Source organism: Falco naumanni, chromosome 6, assembly GCF_017639655.2.
Source record: "Falco naumanni isolate bFalNau1 chromosome 6, bFalNau1.pat, whole genome shotgun sequence".
In the NCBI taxonomy this organism is placed as follows: Eukaryota; Metazoa; Chordata; class Aves; order Falconiformes; family Falconidae; genus Falco; species Falco naumanni.
In genome coordinates, this window is record NC_054059.1 from 42544004 (window position 1) to 42564352 (window position 20349).

Consider the following 20349-nt stretch of genomic DNA (forward strand, 5'->3'; position numbering starts at 1 on the left):
AAAAAAAAGAAGAGAGAGGCTTCCTGTCTCCAGGTATATTGACCATTATGGTGCCCAAACTCCTTTAAAAAAATTACTGGCATCTCTAATTCTGCCTTTATCTATGTAAATCAAGTATTTCCTTTCACTGGTAAATGACAATTTTTCATTAAATGTCCCTCATATAATAAGAGATAGTACAAAGTGAAAATATTGTTTTGGTGCTTTTGCAACTTTGTGCGTAGCACTGCTCAGAGCTCAGGGAGGATAAAATGACAAGACTGAACATTTAAAATCTTTTTTTTATGGGCAAATCACTTCTCTCTGTCCAATCATTTTCATTATCAATCTACACTGTCCATGCTGTTCCAGAAGTGACTGAAATGAGCATAATAGTCTAAAACAAGTGTCTTTCATACGTATGATGACATGGCAGTCCTTTCATATGACTGACTTGGGTTTGTTTCTCATAACACCATGCAAATGGGCACCCTTTGTAGGATCTAGCAACATAATATGCTCAAGCACTTCAGGGTCCTTGTTTGTCAATGGTGATTTTTTTTTTTTAGCTACCGATTCATGTAGCTTAATTAGCTGGCTGTCTCTGAAAGTTTTCAACCTTATTTAACCTTGTCTAATCTAGGTGACAAAATTTATAGAAATAATGAAGCCTTCTTACACTTTGTTTCCTTTCTTAGAAATTTAGTAATTTAACAATATTGCTACCTTAGCTGCTACTCATCTACTGAAATTGTACCTGAAGTCTCTCCCAAAGTAGAGGAGACTTGCCGCTCATCTATTTGGTCTTCCATACCCTCCTCACAAATTATAAGGAAGATACCAGATGTTTCTAGATGGGCATTTTGCTCTTGGTCGGGTCATCAGACACATCAATCAATGCCCCCATAGCTTTGCCTCTGCTGCAACAACAGCAGGTTAATTTGTAATTGTTGTTCCATGCTATACAAAGCAGCTTGTATCTTTGATTACCCATGATGTTACCTTAACAGGCAGCTTTATTTTCAGCTCCACTTGCATTAAAAACATTAAAGGACCATTTGCTTTTTGTGGTCCAGTGGCAAAGAGAAAGGCACCTGCCCGTGTGTTGGGGATGCCACAGCGGGTCTTACAGAGCAGCAGCTTGGAAAAGAAGCAAAATCCCACTCATAATTCAGTGCCCTCAGGACCAATGGGACCCACCTGCCAAAATTCAGCTCCAGCATCAAGGTCTACAAGAAAAATTCCAGCAAAGACTCCACATGGAAGAAGCCTGCAGTACAGTCCTGAATTTTTCAAGGAGAAAGAACTGTCAGATAGATTTTTAACTGACTGTTAAACCTCAAGTATTTACGTATTGCTTAAGGTTTTTTTTTTTCTGACACAACAACAGCATAGAAAATAAGGAGGGAATAGGCTTCCTACATCTCTGCAACTGTCTCCATCATGACAGAGTTTTCTTTCGGCACACCCAGGATGGGACTGATGCAATGTAAAAAAAAAATAAAAATAGAGCCTTATTATAGCTGACAGCGGCTCAGGAAAGCACAGTTGCTCTTTCATCTCCCACTTGGCACTAAGAAAAAAGTAACTTCAGATTCAAATTATTGCCAGCTTTTGTGGTGAAAGGGAGAAAAAAGTACGCCCAAAGAAATGTCCAAGATGTTAAAGAAAAGAAAAAAACTTCCTATCTCAGAAAGACATGAACAACCTCTCTAACTACTTGTGTGACTTATTAATGTGTATTATTATTGTGTATTAACAATGTGTGATCAACGTTTTGTTGTTTGGTTTTTTTTTGGAGGGTGTTTTGTCGTTTGCTTAGGGGGGTTGTTTGTTTGGTTTTGATGGGTTTTTATGTTCAGTTAGAATGATGGGGAAGGTGGTGGGTTTTTTCCCCAGGAATGGTCAAAGTTATCAGAGTCGAAGTCACCAGCCAAACCCGGGCTAACTTTGACCCTTCCCCCGAAGCACGGCGCAGAGCGCTCCTTCTCTTGCCCACGCGAAGCAGCAGCCATTTGTCCGAATGACGTTCCCTGCAGCTCCTCTGACGCCCCATTTCGTCACGCACGTCTCGAGCCGGCAGGACGGGTCGGGCGTCGCTGCATCACGCAGCGGGGGATGGGGCGGGACGGGACGGGACGAGGAGGTGCTCGGGGCGGTGCCTGGCCCCGGCTCGCTCCGCAGGCGCCCGCCCGCCCCCTCGGTTTTAGCTCCCGGTCCGTCCGGGGCCTCCCCGCCTGCCCCCCGCCCCGCCCCCTCACCCCCTCGCGGCCGGGCGGCGGGGATCGGAAAGCCCCCACTTCCCGCGACGAGGCGAGGGCAGGAAAGGGCAGGGGGGTCCATGGGGACGGCGGCAAAGATACGGGCAACCGCAGCCCACCCACGTTTCCCAGCACCGTCGGGGCGGGCTTTCCCCCCGCTGGGAAGTGCGAGCCGAGCGCCGCCGCGAGGGGACGGGGAAGGCTGAGGAGGAGGAGGAGGAGGAGGAGGAGGAGGAGGAGGAAGGGGACACGGCGCACGCCGCCCCTCCATCCGCCCCTCGACGGCCGCGATGCCAGTCCGCCAGGGGCGGGGCGCCGTTATGCAAATCACCCCCTGCGCAGCCAATAGGCGGGTGACCGGGCGGCGGGGGCGGGACCTCCGCGGGGACTAGCGCTTGCCTCGACGGCGGGGGCGCCGCGGCGGCAGCGGCACCGCGGGGAGCAGCGCCGGGGAGCAGCCGGGACGGGGCCGGCCGGGCCGCTCTGCCCTGCCCGGGGTGAGTACTTGCCGGGATGGGGGAGGACGAGCCGGCGCTTTCCTCGGGGGCCGGGCCGGGCCGGGCTGGGCTGGGCCGGGCTGGGCCGGGCTGGGCTGGGCTCCTTCACCCTGGGCACGACGACGGCGGCGGCAGAGAGCCGGTGTCAGCTCCCGGGACGGGAGTCCTGCCGTATCCCCGAGCAGCGCTTAGCATGAGCTGGAGTCCCCGAGCGCCGGGCGGAGGGCAGCGCCATCCCTGCCGCCCCGTCCCCTGCCTTCGGGGTGAGTCCCGGTGCGTGCCCGCAGCGCGGCAAGGCGGGAGGAGCCGCGGGGCTTTCTGCAGAGGCAGAAGAGACGGCAGGGGATGGCCACCTGGGATGGCCACCGGGCTTTCGGGTCCGGAGGTGCCTTGGCTGCCTTCGGGTAGCTCTGGTCCGTCAAAAGGGGCAGCTGGGTTTTGCACAGGACGAGGGAAAACCGGAGGTGCTTTCAAATACGGAGTCTCCTCGTCCAGTCCCAACGGGTGTCTGCGTTTCTAGCTGCCTTGTTTCTCTGGCGTAATGAGTATTAAAATTTCATTCATAGTGCTCATATGTGGTTATGAATACACTCTTGTGTGGTTACAAATAGCTCCAGAGCAGATTTTGTAGACAATTTGGTTTATATGCTTATAATAGCTTTTAGTCCTTTCTTGGGCATCATCGTGGCCAGATCTGCGAGTGGGTGCAAAAGTTGGCATTCTTTGATTGCTTCCTGTTAACTGATACTCATTTTCTTTCCTGCCAAGAAGAGTTGGTACTCGTGTAGGTCTGAGATAACTGCATGTAACTGTATGATAGCAGGAAAGGAAATGACTAGAAGAGTAACACTGGCCTAAACCGGACATTCACACTTCTTGTTCCTGTTCTTTAGATGGTATTTTAGGAACCGTTTTCTAAGCTGTCATGGATCAAAATGGCAATATATGACTTTGTAAGATGAGTATGAAGTTTAAAGGGTATTGCTTTCTTACCAGTGCTGTTACTTGCTATGTAAATAGTTTTATATGGAAGTGTTGAGACTACAGGATGAGCCAAATATTTTTTTGTTCAGAACAGACCAAAGGATTAACAGACAAACAGACTAAAAGTCATCCTTAAGAAAGAATGGTTGAGATGCCCAACACTTCTGATGACTTTTTTTCTTTTTTTTCACTGACTGCTTTGTATGACCACTGCTCTGAAACTGAAATGGCACATGAAGTCACATGGCAAATGTATCTGGTGTTTTGGCTGAAACTAAAACTGCAAGTTAAACCCTGTTGTCATGAGAAATCTTCATGAAGAACTACATAAGATCTGTTGAGGCATTAAAATGGGGCCTGCAGATAAACATGATGCTATGGAATACAACTGCATATTATATCACAGTCTTGGAAATTTTTGACGCTGTGGGATTCTGACAGTTTCCATTATATTATAACAGTAACCAAGATCTGCTCCAAAAGGAGAAATGGTAGTTGCCACTGGTGCAGAAATAACAGAGAGGGAAAAGAATCTGCTGGGTGAAGAGTCTCATCCAAATTGCTCCCCAGCACAGGCAGTGGGCCTGTGCTCACCTGTGCTGGACACACGGCAAGACTGTGAGCAAGGGCACTGAACAAATCATGGAAATACAGGGCCATGGGGAGAGTGTCAGACGTTACCTAATCCATTTGGTGCATTGTAGCAGTGCTTCTAAACCAGACCTGAGAGTGGTTTCTGTAGCCTCTCCCTGTCCCCTGAGGAAGGGAGTCCCGCAGTACTTTCTCAGATAAATGGTCTGATTTTCAGCTGGGCACAGCCAGTTCAACATAGATCTCATGTGTGAAACGAATTGATTACTTCGTGTGTCTCCAGTGTTGACACAGGGAACAAAGTGATCATTTCTCTTTTTATAAACTCCTTTTATAAATTTCAGTGCTGTCTCTCCCTCTCTGGTCTTCTTCATGATGAACACAATTTGTTTAACTGCTCTTCTTCCAGGGCTGTATTTTCTAAACCTTTTGGAGACAATGCCCAGTATGCTGCAACTATCTTAGTGTGATAAGCAGTGCAGGATGTACTGTTCCAGCTGAGGCCTTACCTATGCCAAGCAGAGTAAAACCAGTCCTTCCCATGCCGTCTCTCATATAAGACACCAGTGTTTTTACAACGGCATTATATTGTGAACTTGATTTTTAGCTTGCAGTCTGCTACAACCTCACTAATACTTTCCTGCTACCAGACTAGGTGTGCCCTACTTTCTATCTGTGCAAATAATTTCTTCTAAATGTACCATACCAGGCTCATCCCAATTAAATTTTATTTTATTTTTGTTAGTACTTCTCTTTCTTGCCAAGATCATCTTAAATTCCATCGTTTCTTCTCCCTTCCACCACCTTCCACTCCCAGTTCAGTGTCACCTGGAGCCTCTATAGGTTCACATTTGCTTCCACTCTCCAAGGTGCTAATGGAAAATATGGATGACCTCTGTGACAGACACCCACCATAATGTTGGCATATTCAAAACGTTCTGATGGTGAAAAGATAACTGCTGTGTCAAGTATGAAGGTGCTGGATGAGACACTTCCCAATACCTTTTATTTGGCCCATGGATTGCCTTTGACTCTTTGGTCATCCCCATAGTGCAGGGATGACAAAGCTCAGTGCAGAAATTACTGAGGCAATGTTGATTTCATCCAATAAACTCATCTCGGCACCAAATGAGGGGTTACCACTTTCATGCAGTTTTGCAGAAAAGGTATTTCTGGTTACACTTGCATTTTGGGGTGGTCCCCATGTGAGCCATCTCTGGTGAGGAACATCATTCCTCAGGAGTGGTGGCATTGCTCCTGCCTAAGGCTGGCTCCTGGGAACCTCCTTTTGGGGAGTGGAGGGGGGCTCTGCAGGAGGGAAGCAATGAAGTTCAGTCTCTACATCTGTCTTGATAGCTTTTGCTGATTGTGTCAAGCATCTTGATATCTCATCTAGCCTATCACACAAAGTGTTTGGCATTTCTCATCTAGACCATATTTCTGTAGTTTATCACAGGGGGAATGACTTGTCACATATCTTGACTTCAGAAGCTTATCACACATGCAGCTTTTGCTTGATCTAGTATGACAGTTAACCTGTTAATTCCCAAGATTATTCTTGATAAATTCACATTCACAAAACCCAAGAAAATAGAAGAACACTCCAGCTTTTCCTGCTGTGCCTTTCCTTTGTGCCGTCTTCGTGTTAGTGACAAATCACTTATTTTTGAAAGCAACAATAAAGCTTGCTTGAGCTTTGGGTATGCCCAGTCAGGACCAGATTCTCTGAGTACCGCTGACCAGTGGGTCCCTAATCACATCTATATCTTATCTCAGCTTCACTGGTACTTTGAGCGGACCTGTGAGCACCCATGGGCTGCTAAGTAGTGCAGAGTAATTGCCATAAAGCCTGCCAGGCCTGACGTGTCCTGGGCCTGAGGCTGTGGGTATGCATGTGTGGCTGCGGGGGTTATTTCCTGACTGAAACTTTTGGTCAAGTTACAGTTGTGCAGATTTTGCAGTAGGATCCAGAAATGAGCCTCATGTGTACTGGCCCACAGGAACAATTACCAGTAAAACACCCTGTATTTAACCTTAAAGGGGTTTTAAAAAATAAAAGAGTGCTTGATCTCAGATTGTAACACTGTATTACAAGCCTTAAATACATGTGCGTTTTAAAAAGCAATGCTGTAGTGCTAATTTAAAAATGTCTGTAGAACATGTTGCTTCTGACTGATGATCACATGCAACCTCATATTTCTACTCAGATGCCAACATAATGTCTTAATCACTTATAAATACCACTGTGTGGTAACAATAGTAGTTATATAAATGTGGTATGTACATAGCTATTTCACTGAGCCAATGTGTTTCAGGGAAGCAGAGGTGATTAATAAGATAATGTATACACTCACGGCACTGTAGTGACAGTGCTACCTGTGAGCGCGACGTCTGATTTCCTTGCACAGTGACGCGTAAAGATGCTGAGCTGTAGTAATTGCCAAGAAATGCGTGGATGAGTGTCTCACTGTTTATGTTAGTGCTATGGTATGGCTCTGCCTTAACTATTTGCTAAGCCCATGGAGGTACAGTTCCACTGTCTCCATCCAAGCCAATTTTACCTGAAGAGCTCAGTGTTGTCTATGGCAGGAGGAATGGGCACGCTGCAGCAGTCAGCCTACGGCGTACTGCGTGTACTGGAAAACACTGAATGGAGAGCGATGGTGGGATTGCTTTTCTTCCACTTGAATAAAATACAATCCTGTGCATGTTCATCTACTCTTTGTAATGGTGCTCTGTTTTTAGAAAGCTGTGCACATTAAAACTGATTGGAATCGTCTCACAGGTCTCAAGGATTCCAAGGATTTAGCAGGTTTTCAATATCTACAGTTGCTGACTATATATTCTGTTTCTAGCATCCTTAGGAAAAGGAAGCAGCTAAATCTGGGGGTGCATTAGTCTTTCCTGTCCTTAATTTCCATTTCTATACAGAAACATGATGAATTGATGACTGCTGGAGAGAGTTCCCAATTTGGGAGGGGGTTCAAACAACGCTGGTGGAGACTTAACACTTTTCAATGGGCCATGTAGTGAAGATGGAGACACTTTTTTTTGCCTGCAGCCCTGGTACAGCATAAACACACACACCCAGCCAAACAAAACCAAATTTAGTTACAATTGCTCATTAGTGTGACCTGTGAGAAAAATGTTAAGAGGAGATACTGAGAATCCATTTTATCATCTATCCAGGATTCAAAATTTGTCAGTGGTGATGCACAGCTCTACAGTGAAAATTTGGACAACCCAGTTGTCATGGTTTAACCCCAGCTGGCAACTAAGCACCACACAGCCCCTTGCTCACTCCATCAGTGGGATGGGGGAGAGAATCAGAAGGGTAAAAGTGATAAAAAACATGGTTTGAGATAAAGACAGTTTCACAGGTAAAGCAAAAGCCATGAATACAAGCAAAGCAAAACAAGGAATTCATTCACCACTTCCTATCAGCAGAGCCAGGCTCCATCACATGTAACTGTTACTTGGGAAGACAAACACCATCACTCCGAACATCCCTCCCCTTCCTTCTTTTTCCTCCAGCTTCATATGCTGAGTGTGACGTCCTATGGTATGGAATTTCCCTTGGGTCAGTTGGGGTCAGCTGCCCCTGCTGTGTCCCCTCCCATCTTCTCGGGCATCCCCAGCCTCCTCGCTGGTGGGATTGGGTGAGAGCACAAAAGTCCCTGGCTCTGTGTGAGCCCTGCTCAGCAGTAATGAATATACCCCTGTATTATCAACACACAGTAATTATCAATTACTTCCAGCACAAATCCAAAACACGGCACTGTATTAGCTACTAAGAAAATTAACCTTAACCCAGCTAAAATCAGGACAGTAGTAGCAGTAGCAGCAGACAAACAATAGTAGTCAACCTATGTACAACAAGCTGCCTTCTCCAATGCAAGGATGTTTAATTAGCATGTGCTACTGTGCAGTAACAAGTTAAGACTTCAGGGTTTTTTTGTCAGTCTTACCATAAATATGCGAAAAATGCAATGCATGCTATGTGTGCATGTAATATGTACCAGCAGCTTCTCCTATTTCTGATACTAGTGTCTGGAAAACCTGACAACCAGTCTATGGAAAACACCAGGTTGGTTAACCTTACTGAATACATCTGGGAAGTATGAGATGCACCCTGGATCCTTGAACTTATAATATGCTGTTGTACCAAAACTGAGTACCAAAACAACTTTATGTTGAAGAGATTGAATACTGCTAAAGAAACAGGGATAGGTCAAAGCAGAACCTCCAAAGCTATCAGTATTCGAGAAATTATTGCCTTACTACTTTGAGTTAGAGGCAACAAACTATTTGAATTTTACTTTTTTCCCCCCCCTAGGCCTTTCATAGCCTTTATGGTAGGAAAGGAAACAGGGGAGACTCGAAGATTCTGATGACTGCAGAAATAGCCTGCAAAGAATGGAGCCATCCCTACTTCTCTGAATGCGTTGGCTTGTAATAAGTAACTTGTTCTGGTGCAAATGGAGAAGCTGACACTTCAGGCAAGCTTTTGGGAAAAAAAAACCTGCCCTGAGACATTTGCAACTGCATACACTTCTCACTAGGATGACTGAAAGTATAAAGGAGGTATTCTGCTGTAAGTGGGCTTTGACTACAAAATGAAGTAGTTAGTGTCTGATAGCCTTCAGATACATTTGCAGCTTTTTGCTGGATTTCTGTAGCTTTATAACTGGTGTTCTATGTTAACATATGTATTTTCAATCCTGAATACATTTTGTTTATTTTTAAACATTGCCCAATCCAAGAAACTCCAGAAAAGACAACTTCCTCTCAGTGAGGCGACAAAAAGATTTCAAAATGTTGATCTCTGTCATAGTTGTTAATATTGAAGTTAATATACAGGTACGATCTTAAAACAGCTCCAGAAGGCAAACTGTCCTAGTCATTAGATTATGATTTTTGGTGTTTCCTCAAGCTCTTGTAGACAAGAAGCAAGAAAAAAGAGGAGTGATTTGAAAAATTCAAGCTTGCTGTTCCACCAGTGATGGACATGACTGGGGAGACAGGGGATTTGGTCTGAAAAGATGACTAACACTCTGCTATGAGTCAACTTGAAGCTCTTTTGGAAAGAGGAAAACCTATTGTAAATAATAGTCTGTTTTCCACGTTAATTAATATGTCAAATCTATTTTTTGACAACATATAGGAAGCCAAGTTATTGAATCTGGTCTAAGACAGTTGTTTCCAAAATGGAAAGATACTAGAAAATTATGGTTGACTCTGGGACTCCAACTCTTAAATGAAAGGCTTTGGCTGCATTTAACACTTCTTTTACCTATATGTGACTTGCAATTTTATGCAATAGTACACTGTTTGCCTTGGAGTGTGTTCAACTCCACCAGTCCGCCTGGGTTTCCATCAGTACTGCACCTTCTACAAGCAGTATGGGAAGTTACTGGAATGTGCTGACGCACACTTGGCTATGAAGTTATTCTGCATAGGAGCAGGTTATTTCCTAATTGTTCACCACTTGTTTCTTGGGTCACATCTACTGTGTGTCATGCAACCAAAAGCACATGTCATTCTGAGACAGGATGAGCCACGTGGGTTCATAGTGGAGCACAAAAGGACTTTTACCTTCTGAAGGAGAGGAACTGTTGATAAAAACTATTTTTAACTGGCCTTTTTTCGAAATATCTGTTGTTCCTCAAATAGGCCACTTCAACTTAAGTAGAAGTTGCATCTTGTAAGGCCCTACCCAAGGCTGAAAAGATTACTGACTAGACTTCTGGTAATCCAGAAGCTGGTATTAACTAGCAGCTAGCTGCCTTTTATAAATGCTGTAAAAGAAAAAAATGTACACTGGGTTCCTTCCCAGCTGTTGATGATGAAATATGGATGCTGTGCTGAAACTGCTGCTTTATTTCACCATTTGTCCCCACACTCAGTGATGTGGATATAAAAATGTTAAAGCTGAAATAAATAGAAGTGTGCAACTCGTTTGTTTCTATAGGAGTAACTTTTCCTCCTTAAGTTATTTCTACATAGATAACAGGCCTCAGAACATTAGGGCAGATGGAAATATGCTGTGCAGGACTCCTATTTGTATGTATATGGGGCTAACGGAAAGGGGGCTTATGCATATGCACAGTTTTTGATTTTTGGAATGGATTTCCTTTCCTCTCTGATATCCCATGTCATACAGAGCTGCGTGGGGCTGCAGCCTTATTGCAGCAGGACAGCTTGTGTCTTTCTCATGCATCATGGGAAAGCTAGTCATCGTGGTGATGAATACCTAGAAGGAGCATGCTAACATGAAGAGATGTGTACTGAACGTGTCCTCAGCTGACCGTACTTGGTGGGTATCTGGCTTCAGAGCTGTAACCTCTGCAGTCAGTGCCTGGCCTCTGCTTCCTGTGTGTGCGAGCATGTGTTTGGGTGCACACACCGTGATGGACTGCAGAAGGAACTTGGTTTTTGGAAGGACAGGTTTATCTAGCCCAAAAATACAAACATGGAAGTAGATGTTCCAGTTTGAATATACACAGTATTTTAAAAGAAAATCAAACTGACAGCTGATGTATTAAAACACACACGCTTAGAAATAAGGTATTTATACTCTTGGGGCTGTTACTCCAGAGTACAGAGTAGTTGGTGCCTCGTTATTTTAACGTGCTAGATGTATCTTAAATAAACATGTGCAAGTGGTTGAATATATTTAGCACTCATGTTCAATTTAGCAAACTTTTGACCTGAAGCTGGGTACTAAACCAACTTAGACTGAAACTTTGGGGGTCTAATCCAGCCCCCCTCAAAACACAGGTAGTACAGGTTGCTGAGGGCCATGTCCAGTAGAGTTTTGAATATCTTCAAGGATGCAGATCCCAAAACTTCTCTGGGCACCTTTTCTAGTGTTTCTGAAAGGGTTTTTTTTTGTCGCTTTGCCCCCTATCTACTATTTGGCTGGCTTTTCCCTTGTTTCTACTTGGGTCTGTTGCCTGTTTTGCTGTCGCTGTACATCTCCATGAAGGGTCTACCCTTGCATTATGCAGTTGGTGATAGCAAGAAGATCTCCCTTGGGCTTCCCGTTTTCCAGGCTGAATGTTCCCAGCTCGCTCAGACTCTCCTCATACGTCAGGTGCTCCAGCATCTCTGACCATCTTGGTGGCCTCCCCAGGACTCACCCAAGTGTATCCATGTCTCTTGTGCTGGGGAGCCCACTCCAGGGGTGGACTCTCAGGTGTCAGATGGGAGGGGTCACTTCCCTGGACCACTTTTGCTACTCCAGCAAATGTGTCGGAGTAAAACTGCTAAATTAAAAATTAGTAAATTAATTAAAAAAACAGCAAAAATGCTATTTCAGATGCTGTTGACCTCCTTTGCCACAAGGGTGCATTGCTGACTCATGTTCAACTTGGTGTCCACCGGCACACCAAGGTCTTTTTCTGCAGAGTTGCTTTCTAGCCAGGGACACCAACTTCTGCTGCTGCACCGGGCCCTATAATAAGGGAGATTGTCACTCATTTTAAAGAATGAGTGCTATGGCTATACCTAACTAGTAATGTACTATGTGTCATTATATTGCTGTTTCAATTACAAACAATGCTATCAACATGTAAGTAGATTCAAACTTTCATGAGTAAAAACAGCATCTGGTAAAGGATGTCAACATTTCTAAATACTGATCTGTTAAGCTCAATTTTTCAAATGGCTGACCCCATGTGCTCTCCCATGCTTATTTGTTCATTTGTTTCAACTCATTAGTGTCAGTTCTGTCCCTGACACTATCAAAGGAATGCTTGGAAGTTATTGTCCTCTCTTGGGAAGATCCGGTTCCCCTGTGTTTGAAATGGGAATCTGAAACGGGGAGACGCCTCTGCGGTGGTGTTGCATTCAAGCCTGCTGTTTTCCTTATGTAAAACTCATAAAATTTTGCCAAAATTGAGTTTCTCAAAAGAGCAGTTTGCAAATGCCCCAAATAAATTTGCTGTGTTCCTTGAGCAAAAGGTGCTCAAGCAAGCTGAAATCTAAACATTTTTCTTGAACCTCGCAGATCTCTCTGGCCAAGTATTGCAAGTGCTAACCTACAGAGTGATTGAGCATGCTCTGGCTTAAAGTGAATCAGTGTCCTCAGCAATCTGAGGTGTTTGTGGCTTAACGGGATGCTGAAATACAGGGAGAAAGTAATTCTCTTCCCCTCCTCTGTCCTTCCAGGCACTGTATGAAGATAAGGATAAGCATCTTGAAAACATGAAGATGAAGTGGGAAGCAGGCTAGGTGATGCACTTTAGAAACAGAGAGAAAAAGACAGGAGTCAGGGAGAATGAAAGAAGATGTCAAAAAGACCCTGAAATTGCAGGACTCTGAAGTCAGGCTTGAAGTGGTGGCATCCATGGGTACAGGTTCTCAATGCAGAGTTAAAAGATCCTAATGTTGACCACCTGGAATGTAAGTTTTGGTATGTAGTATCAAATAATGTCGGCTCTTAGAGCTAAGCAGTGGGAAACCGCAGGTTGAAGATCGTCATTGCAACTGTAATTTGCTCCTTCTGTTCACATTTAGAATTGGATTCTGCGGGATTTTCTGGCTCAGGGAGATGGTGGGTGATTCTGTACGTAGCATTGGAGACAAGCTTCTCACACGTAGCCTTGATCCATGTGTTCATTCACTCATGTCCAGCTTGTTACTTTGCGAACTTGCTCAGCCAAGTGCCCAAGGCTTGCAGCAGTGACCAAAGTCAGAGAGAGCTGACTTCTGAACATACCAGTACAAAGAACTGTGCTTCAGGTGTCTCAAGTGGGCATCATAACTCATCAAGAGTGATAGTGTTGTCCTTACTTACTCTGGGCTGGAATCTGTGGATGGGGCTGTTAAGACCTGCCCTGCTTCCCCAAAGACTGTTACAAGTTTATGGAGCTTTCCAGGGACTTCACAGGAGAAATCCCTGAGCACATGAACAGCAGCAACACAGTAAATGAGATACCTGTCCATGAACTGAAGGATGAATTATTAAATTTTACATTGTACAACTTATACAGACTGTGGGCAGAGACATGGTGGAAGTGGTAGGGCAGTGTTAAATTGCATGATCTTCCTGTGTGTAGGTAACATCATGGTGCAACCTGAGGCCTCATGTGACAGCACTTTACTCTTCTTTTAATGCTTGACTTTTTAACCTTTCAGATTGCATTAAAAAAAATTAGCCATACTTTTACAGAGACACTGTAGAATTTGAATACACATGGACTTAGCCCAGAATTAGTATATTCATGCTGTGAATTACTGTGTATTTGCTACTTCATTTTTTCCTATTTTTATTTTATGTAACACCTTAAAACAGTTGAGGGTGAGAAAGACAAATTGCAAGTTACACATTTGAGGGTAGGGGGAAGTAAGGCTAGACCTATTCCTACAAAATTAAGAGTTTATTATGCAAGAGCTCTTACTCAGTGTGGTTTTCTGTCAAGCACAAAAAATAAAACATAATCATTGCCGAACCAATTGTCAGTCTGCTGTCTGCGGAAGGCTGATGAAATTTAGTTTTTCTCAAGCTCAAGGAATGGTAAGCACAAAGGCAACATAGTCCTGCACACACGTGATTTAGTTTACACGAATGGCACCTTGCTGCTGTGGATTGTCATTTCAAAGTCACAGAAAACATTGGTTGCTGTTTCCAAATGTAGATGCTAAGCACAAAAAGAATAAATTGCTGAACACAGCACATCAGTTCAAGGATCAGACTGGAAGTGGGAGGATCATCAACTCCAGCCAGTAGGAGTCAGGAATGCAGTCAGGCAAGCAATGTGGCTGGTTTTCAGAGCCAGGTCTACATTTCAGGTGAAAAGCATCTCAGAAACAGTGATTAGAACAGATCTAAATAATCCTGAGATTGCTAGATACCTTTGTTTGTTCCCTTTCCACCATGCTGCCTAGAAAATGGACTTCTATTTCCAGACAGGAGGGATAGATGTTTTCACTGTCTCAGTGTCACTAGGCAAACTTGGTCATACGGTTTTACAGCCAAGTAAACCTGACTTTTAAGCTGCACCACACTTCCCCCCCCCCCTTTCATATGGGGATTTTTCATCTTGATGTTGTGGCATGAGGTGAAAGTCTTGATTTTATCATTGCTAAGGGAGGAGGTGGAAAACCTGTGATTTCCTAAAGTGCCCTCTATATGATTGAGTTGAATCTATATGGCTTATGTTTTAAATTGAAATAATTATCTTAAGTGCAGAGATTCTGGAATGAAAGCTCTTCTCTCAGGATATTCATGTACTTTCTTGATCCACATTGCTTGTAAAAGAATTGCTTAAGTGGAAATTCACTTTTTTGCCCCAGTGTAAACGAGATCCTGATCAGGACATTTCTCAAGACCAGTATGTACCCCCAATGAACTATACAAGCTCAAGAGGCAGTGTCTGTGATGGAACCTTGCCCATCTCCTCCCTAACATCTTTGACCCATCTAAAAATCCCACGAAAGGGATTATAAACTTGAAGTTTTAATTCACATTAGATCTAGGCCTTTTATACTGGGTATGTACACATGCATTTTTTCTTAACCTGGCAATAACTGATGAATCTTTGAAGGACTGTGTCGTTCACAGTTGATAGCATACTTGTAAATTCTGTGAAGGTACTTCAGTTCCTGGCAAAACAAAAATTAATCCTCCAGACACAGAGATCAAGATGTCCTGCTTGGTGCTGCTTCTTATATTGGTTCTCTTTCTTATTAATTTAAATGAGGTCATGGGATGTGCAGCTTTTGTGATGAGACATTTTCAGCTTCCTGCTTGCTGTAACACTTGGTGCAGGGCTCTTGCTGAAGCTTTCAGATTTCACTTTCTGCAAAGACACTAGGTCTAGAGTTTCAAGGAAACAACATACTTAAAGGAGATTTATGTTTTGTTACCACGTAACCGGTCTGTACAGATTACTCATTCTGTGGCTTTTTAATGAAATTTGTAGTTAAGTACATCTGAGGCAAATGCATAGAAAACAGGTCTTGATCTGTAACAATGGTGTTCCTTTATTCATTTAGTAGGATGCTTCCATCATAGAAAAAAGAGGGGTCAGATGGATGGTTTTACTTACAAAAAGTTGCTATCACTTCTTGTTTTGGTTGATGCCTGGTACACTATGGTTAATGATAACATCAGGAGAGCACAAACTTGCCTTTTTTTTTTTTTTTAAGTGTATCTTGATACTTTCGACACCATTTCTTGAAACTTTCCTTTCCCAGCTGTATTGGTAAATGCCATTTCTGTTTCAGAGAGGCTTCCTACTCCCAGGAATAGCAAGCTTAGAATGACAGAGGACCCATGACACTTGGAACAGTTGATGTCATGAAAGGTCAAGATCTATAGGAGATTTCTGTAGTGAGCAGCAGTGGAAAGCAGTCAGTTATTAACACGTCTATGCACACTGATTGTTGAAGGCTTCCTATCATTTGCCCAAAGACTGGCATTTTTGGGGGGTTGGTGATTGTGTTATTATTATTTTGGATTTGTCTTCAGGATTTGTTGTCCTCTTTCTTGCTCTTTTTTAGTTTCCAAGCTTTGTAGTTTCTAGAAGAGTGTTCTAGCAGCAGAGTTTTAGATCTGAGATCCATCATTGTATAAAATACTGTGTACATATTTAAATTAATAGTTATCTTTGATGTAGTTATCTATGTTGTAGTTATAGTTATGATGTCATTATAGTTATGATGTAGTTATTAGATAGGAACTTTCAACCCTTGTAAACCAATATTTTATTTACTTTAAACTCGTTTCCTCCTGTTCCTCTGTTTTACAGGCAGGATGAAAGACCGTCTAAATGAGCTACGTGAATTTGCCAGGTTACACAACCAACAGTTTTCTGATAGTGAGGATGGTGAAAATTCACCCCACGATGTTCTCCTTTATGAGACTGATTATGCCTTGGAAATTCTTCACAAAGACATAGAGAACATCCGGACAGAAAATGACCTCCTAAAAGAGGATGTCAAGCGGCTCAGAAAGCAAAACAGCCGCTTCCTTACTTCCATGCGCCGTCTTAGTAGCATCAAACGAGATACTAATTGTATTGCCAGAGACATCAAGGCCCGTGGAGAAAGCATCCACAGGAAACTCCAGATAATGAGAGATTTCAGTGAAGATGCAATAACAAAATACGGGGCTATGTCTGCCATCGCCAGGGTAGCGAAGAACCACTACGTTGACCTCATGCACGCATTTCAGGAAGCTATGTTTGAATACAATGCAGCAGAGATGGACCAACGGGAGAACTGCAAGATTCGCATTCAGAGGCAGCTAGAGATCATGGGCAAAGATGTTTCTGGCAACCAGATTGAGGAGATGATCGAGCAAGGCAAGTGGGATGTATTCTCTGAGAATCTCTTGTCAGATGTTAAGGGGGCTCGCTCAGCCTTGAATGAGATAGAAACACGTCATAAGGAGCTAGTGAAGTTAGAAGGTCGCATTAAGGAAGTTCATGAGCTTTTTCTGCAGGTGGCCCTGCTAGTGGAGGAACAGGCGGACACCTTTGATGTCATTGAAATAAATATGCAAAATGTCGAAGACTATGTAGGAGAAGCTAAAGAGCAAGTGAAGAAAGCTTTGGAATACAGAAGGAAACACCCCCTCAGAACAATCCTCTGTTGCTGCTTATCCTGTTGCAGAAGGTGACTATCCCACTGAAGCTGTCACAGACAGACTCGAATGTCTTCAGAATCAGGCGTTCTTTCCAGTGACTTCTCTGTAACGACAACCCCTATAAATGGGGGGGGCTGTTCTGCAGTTGGTTTTGTTCATTGCCTTTTTCCTAAATGTGTTGAAGGCTGTTCTATTTGAGTGATCCTAGAAATGTTGATAAAACTATTTTTCATCTATTTTTAATTGAAATGTATCTGTTGTTGTAACTAGAGGTGTAATAAGATCTCTGTAGTGATACTTGTTTCAGGTAGGCAAAAAAGAGGAATGAATGATGGGCTCATAACAGCCTAGGGAAGATGAGAAATTTCAAGAAGTAACTTTATTCTTATTTGTCAAAGTGAGGCCGCAGCCCTGCCACCTGGGGTGGCACAATACACCACAGAATCAGGAGGTTTCAATTTTAACTAGTTTGGAGCCGGCTTGATGTAAATACTTGAACAGATTTTTGCTCTGTTTATTTGACAAAATACTGAGCTTGTTAGCAGGAGCAGGACACAGAACTAGTTTCTATTTCAACTTGATTTCCACCTGTCATGAGTCTTTACAGACATATCTGCACCTTAAATGATAAAATGCACGTTTTGCTCCATTTGTGTGCAAGGAATTGCTTTTCTCCATTTTGAGTACCTGCAACTTTGTCAAGGTGACTAGAAGCACTGCAACGCTGAGGCATCTCACTGACTTTTAACTTGGGCCACTGTCTGTACTCTCGATTTCAAAACTGCCATTATTATGAAATCTTATTAGAAGATTTCATGCTTCTAATACATTTTCCTGTCAATTAACACTTTAGCCAGAAGAGATGCATGCAGTGGCCTTCTGCAGAAGCACCCATAAGAAGACAACAGTTGGGGGGTCAAGAAAGCATTTTAGTCTCCTGTGCTGGCACATACACACAAGCAGTTTTAGTGGCAGGATTAATTATCCTGTCAGTAGACTTTTTATGTTTTTATAAGCATTGATTGAACATGGATTTTTTTAATATCTATGTTAAATAAAATGAAGGTTTGAATATATTAATATGCCATTTTACTGGTGTACAAAACCTACAACTTTTCTCCCATTATTATGAAATCCCCACCCGGGAAAGAAAACAGACATATTTCTTTAGTACACCTGAAGAAGAAAGAAAACAATATGTGAATGTCATTTCAGTGTTCTTTTCAAGCTTAAAAATAATCTCTCCTTATGTGTAAGGGGAATCTGCCCACAGTAGGTTTGGAATATGAGGAGGGAACAGAAAATTTGCAGCCCTGGAAACCACCGAATGTTGTTGGTGAAACACGAATTCATAAGGTCTGGTGAGTGATTCTGGAGGTTTTCCAGCTATAGTATTTCTAGGTGGCTTCCTGATACACTGTGATCTATTGATATCCTTTGAATTAATGCAGGACATTTTTTCAGAAGTAAGTGACTTTTTTTAATGTTTGGTCCTATTTGTACCTATTTAAATAAATATATTTAAACATTTCAAGTATTTTGTATGTGGGAGTTTTCCTCAGGAGATGCACATGGACATCTTCCTGCACCGATCACAATGAAACTTTTCCCTTCTGATCTTTTGCACACTAATTTTATACGTGAAAAAGCACCCCAACATTTCTTACTATTTATATTGATATAACAAAACAGCAAAATACACTCAACTTCCAAGCTTTCATACCCTAGTGGGAAATGCTTCTTAGCCAGACAGACAGGATTTTTACACAATAGAACTTAAATGGATAACTTTTCTCAGAAAGTGAAAGTCTCTTTTGCTGAAGCACCTGTCTGTGATAACATGGAAGAGTGAGGAACAATAATCTTCTAAACTAGAAGATATTTTGATATTCTGTGATGATACCAGTATTACGCTTGCCTGAGGACGTCTCCAACAACCCAACAACTTCAAACCTGAAGTGGGAGAAAGGAGGGTGTTGAGCTGGCACCATTACTAGAGCTTTGGTGCTACTCAAGAAGACAGATCTGTAGGTACTGCCATTCAAGTCAACAGAACTGTGCATTTGTAGAGAAATACCCTCAACCTCCGAGGGTCAGCATGTGGGCGTTAATTAGTGAAGAATTAGATATGTATTTAATTTTGTCTGCATATTCTTAGCACTCACCAATGCTTTTAATTAAAATGCGTACATTTTTTTGGTTGGTTTCTTTTTTGCACATATGTATGTCTACAAATGGAATAAAAGATTTAATAAGAAAACCTGAAAGTGCAGAATGTTGTGCATTGAATCAGCAGCTTTTAATAGTTTCTTGTGTCGTCAAAGTTTAGCTTAAAAGCTGCTGGACTAAACTCTGAGTTGGTGAAAGGAGATTAAACAGTGCCTAAGAAAAAGTCCTCCTAATATTTGTTGCCACAGTAAATAAAATGTGCTGCATATTCAAATAGTCTTACCACATTTTTTCCTATAAAAACCATGAACAATTATTTTCATACATTCCAAGATTATTCTTTACTGCAATAAAAGATCAAATTTATTCTGCCTGTTCTAAGAGATCTTGATGGTTTCATTAGCAGATATGCAAAGCTTATATTCATATCTTCAGTCTGATTTGAGCCACAGGGAAAGAGAGTGAAAGCATGGAGAAAAGTTAACTGTAGACCTTCTCTCCTGACTTAAAGCTGTTACTGCAAGGAAGAAACTGAGAATTCTTGAAATACCAGCTTAAGACCCTTTAAAATTATTTTTAAGTTGCATTGTGGCTTAGACACACTTAAGAAATTACTTCCAGTAACTGAGGAAAATAATTTTCTTCCTTGCAAACATGTGTTCATTGCTTAATACTATGGGTTTTTTTCCTATCCTTCAGTTGTGTAAGAACTCCAATTTTGCCAGCCCATGAGCTTGCTTAGTCACAGTTAAACATGTTTGAAAAAAAACTGATCATACTGTAATTGCATCACAGGGTGGCTGGAAGAAGATGATAGAAGTAGCTTGATAATATGTTGACATACTAATAACAAGCTGCAGAACGGACATCTTCATGCTCACTAAGGAAAGATGCCTTTTCATTCTGAAAGTCACCATGACTCCTATGGAGATGTGCATACCACGTTCTATGGGTTTTTGGGGTTTTTTTGTTTCTCTTCCCTCGTGGCATATCCTATAGCTGGGTTTGAGGGAGAAGTAGTTAAAAAGGGAGAGGGGCTGCTTTAGCTTTTAGGGTTGCTGTTTCGTTTTGTTTCCTACCGAAAGCAGCAAAAGCTTCACACCCTGCGCCACCTCACCCCCGCCCCGCCACGCCCTCCCCCCCCCCCGCCACGCCCTCCCCCCCCCCCGCCACCCCCCGCCACCCCCCGCCACCCCACCCCCCCCGCCACCACAACCCCTCCACCCCCCCTGCCGTGAATTGCAGCCCTTTCTTAGGAGAAAAGAGAACTGCC

General features: G+C 42.9%; 1 protein-coding gene across 3 annotated transcripts; it reads left to right on the forward strand.

The window, feature by feature from the left end:
- Positions 1–2673: 2673 nt before the first annotated feature.
- Positions 2674–19348, forward strand: STX11 (syntaxin 11). 3 transcript variants are annotated; one of them, XM_040599090.1, is made up of 3 exons: positions 2677–2737; positions 12485–12728; positions 16069–19348. In XM_040599090.1, exons 2-3 carry the CDS (start codon positions 12701–12703, stop codon positions 16938–16940), a joined length of 900 nt encoding a protein of 299 aa, XP_040455024.1. In that variant the 5' UTR covers positions 2677–2737; positions 12485–12700; the 3' UTR covers positions 16941–19348. The 3 variants fall into 3 exon arrangements, with proteins under 3 accessions (XP_040455026.1, XP_040455024.1, XP_040455025.1); XM_040599091.1 differs by having other exon boundaries at positions 12485–12718; XM_040599092.1 differs by lacking the exon at positions 12485–12728 and having other exon boundaries at positions 2674–2737.
- The last annotated feature ends 1001 nt before the right edge of the window (positions 19349–20349 follow it).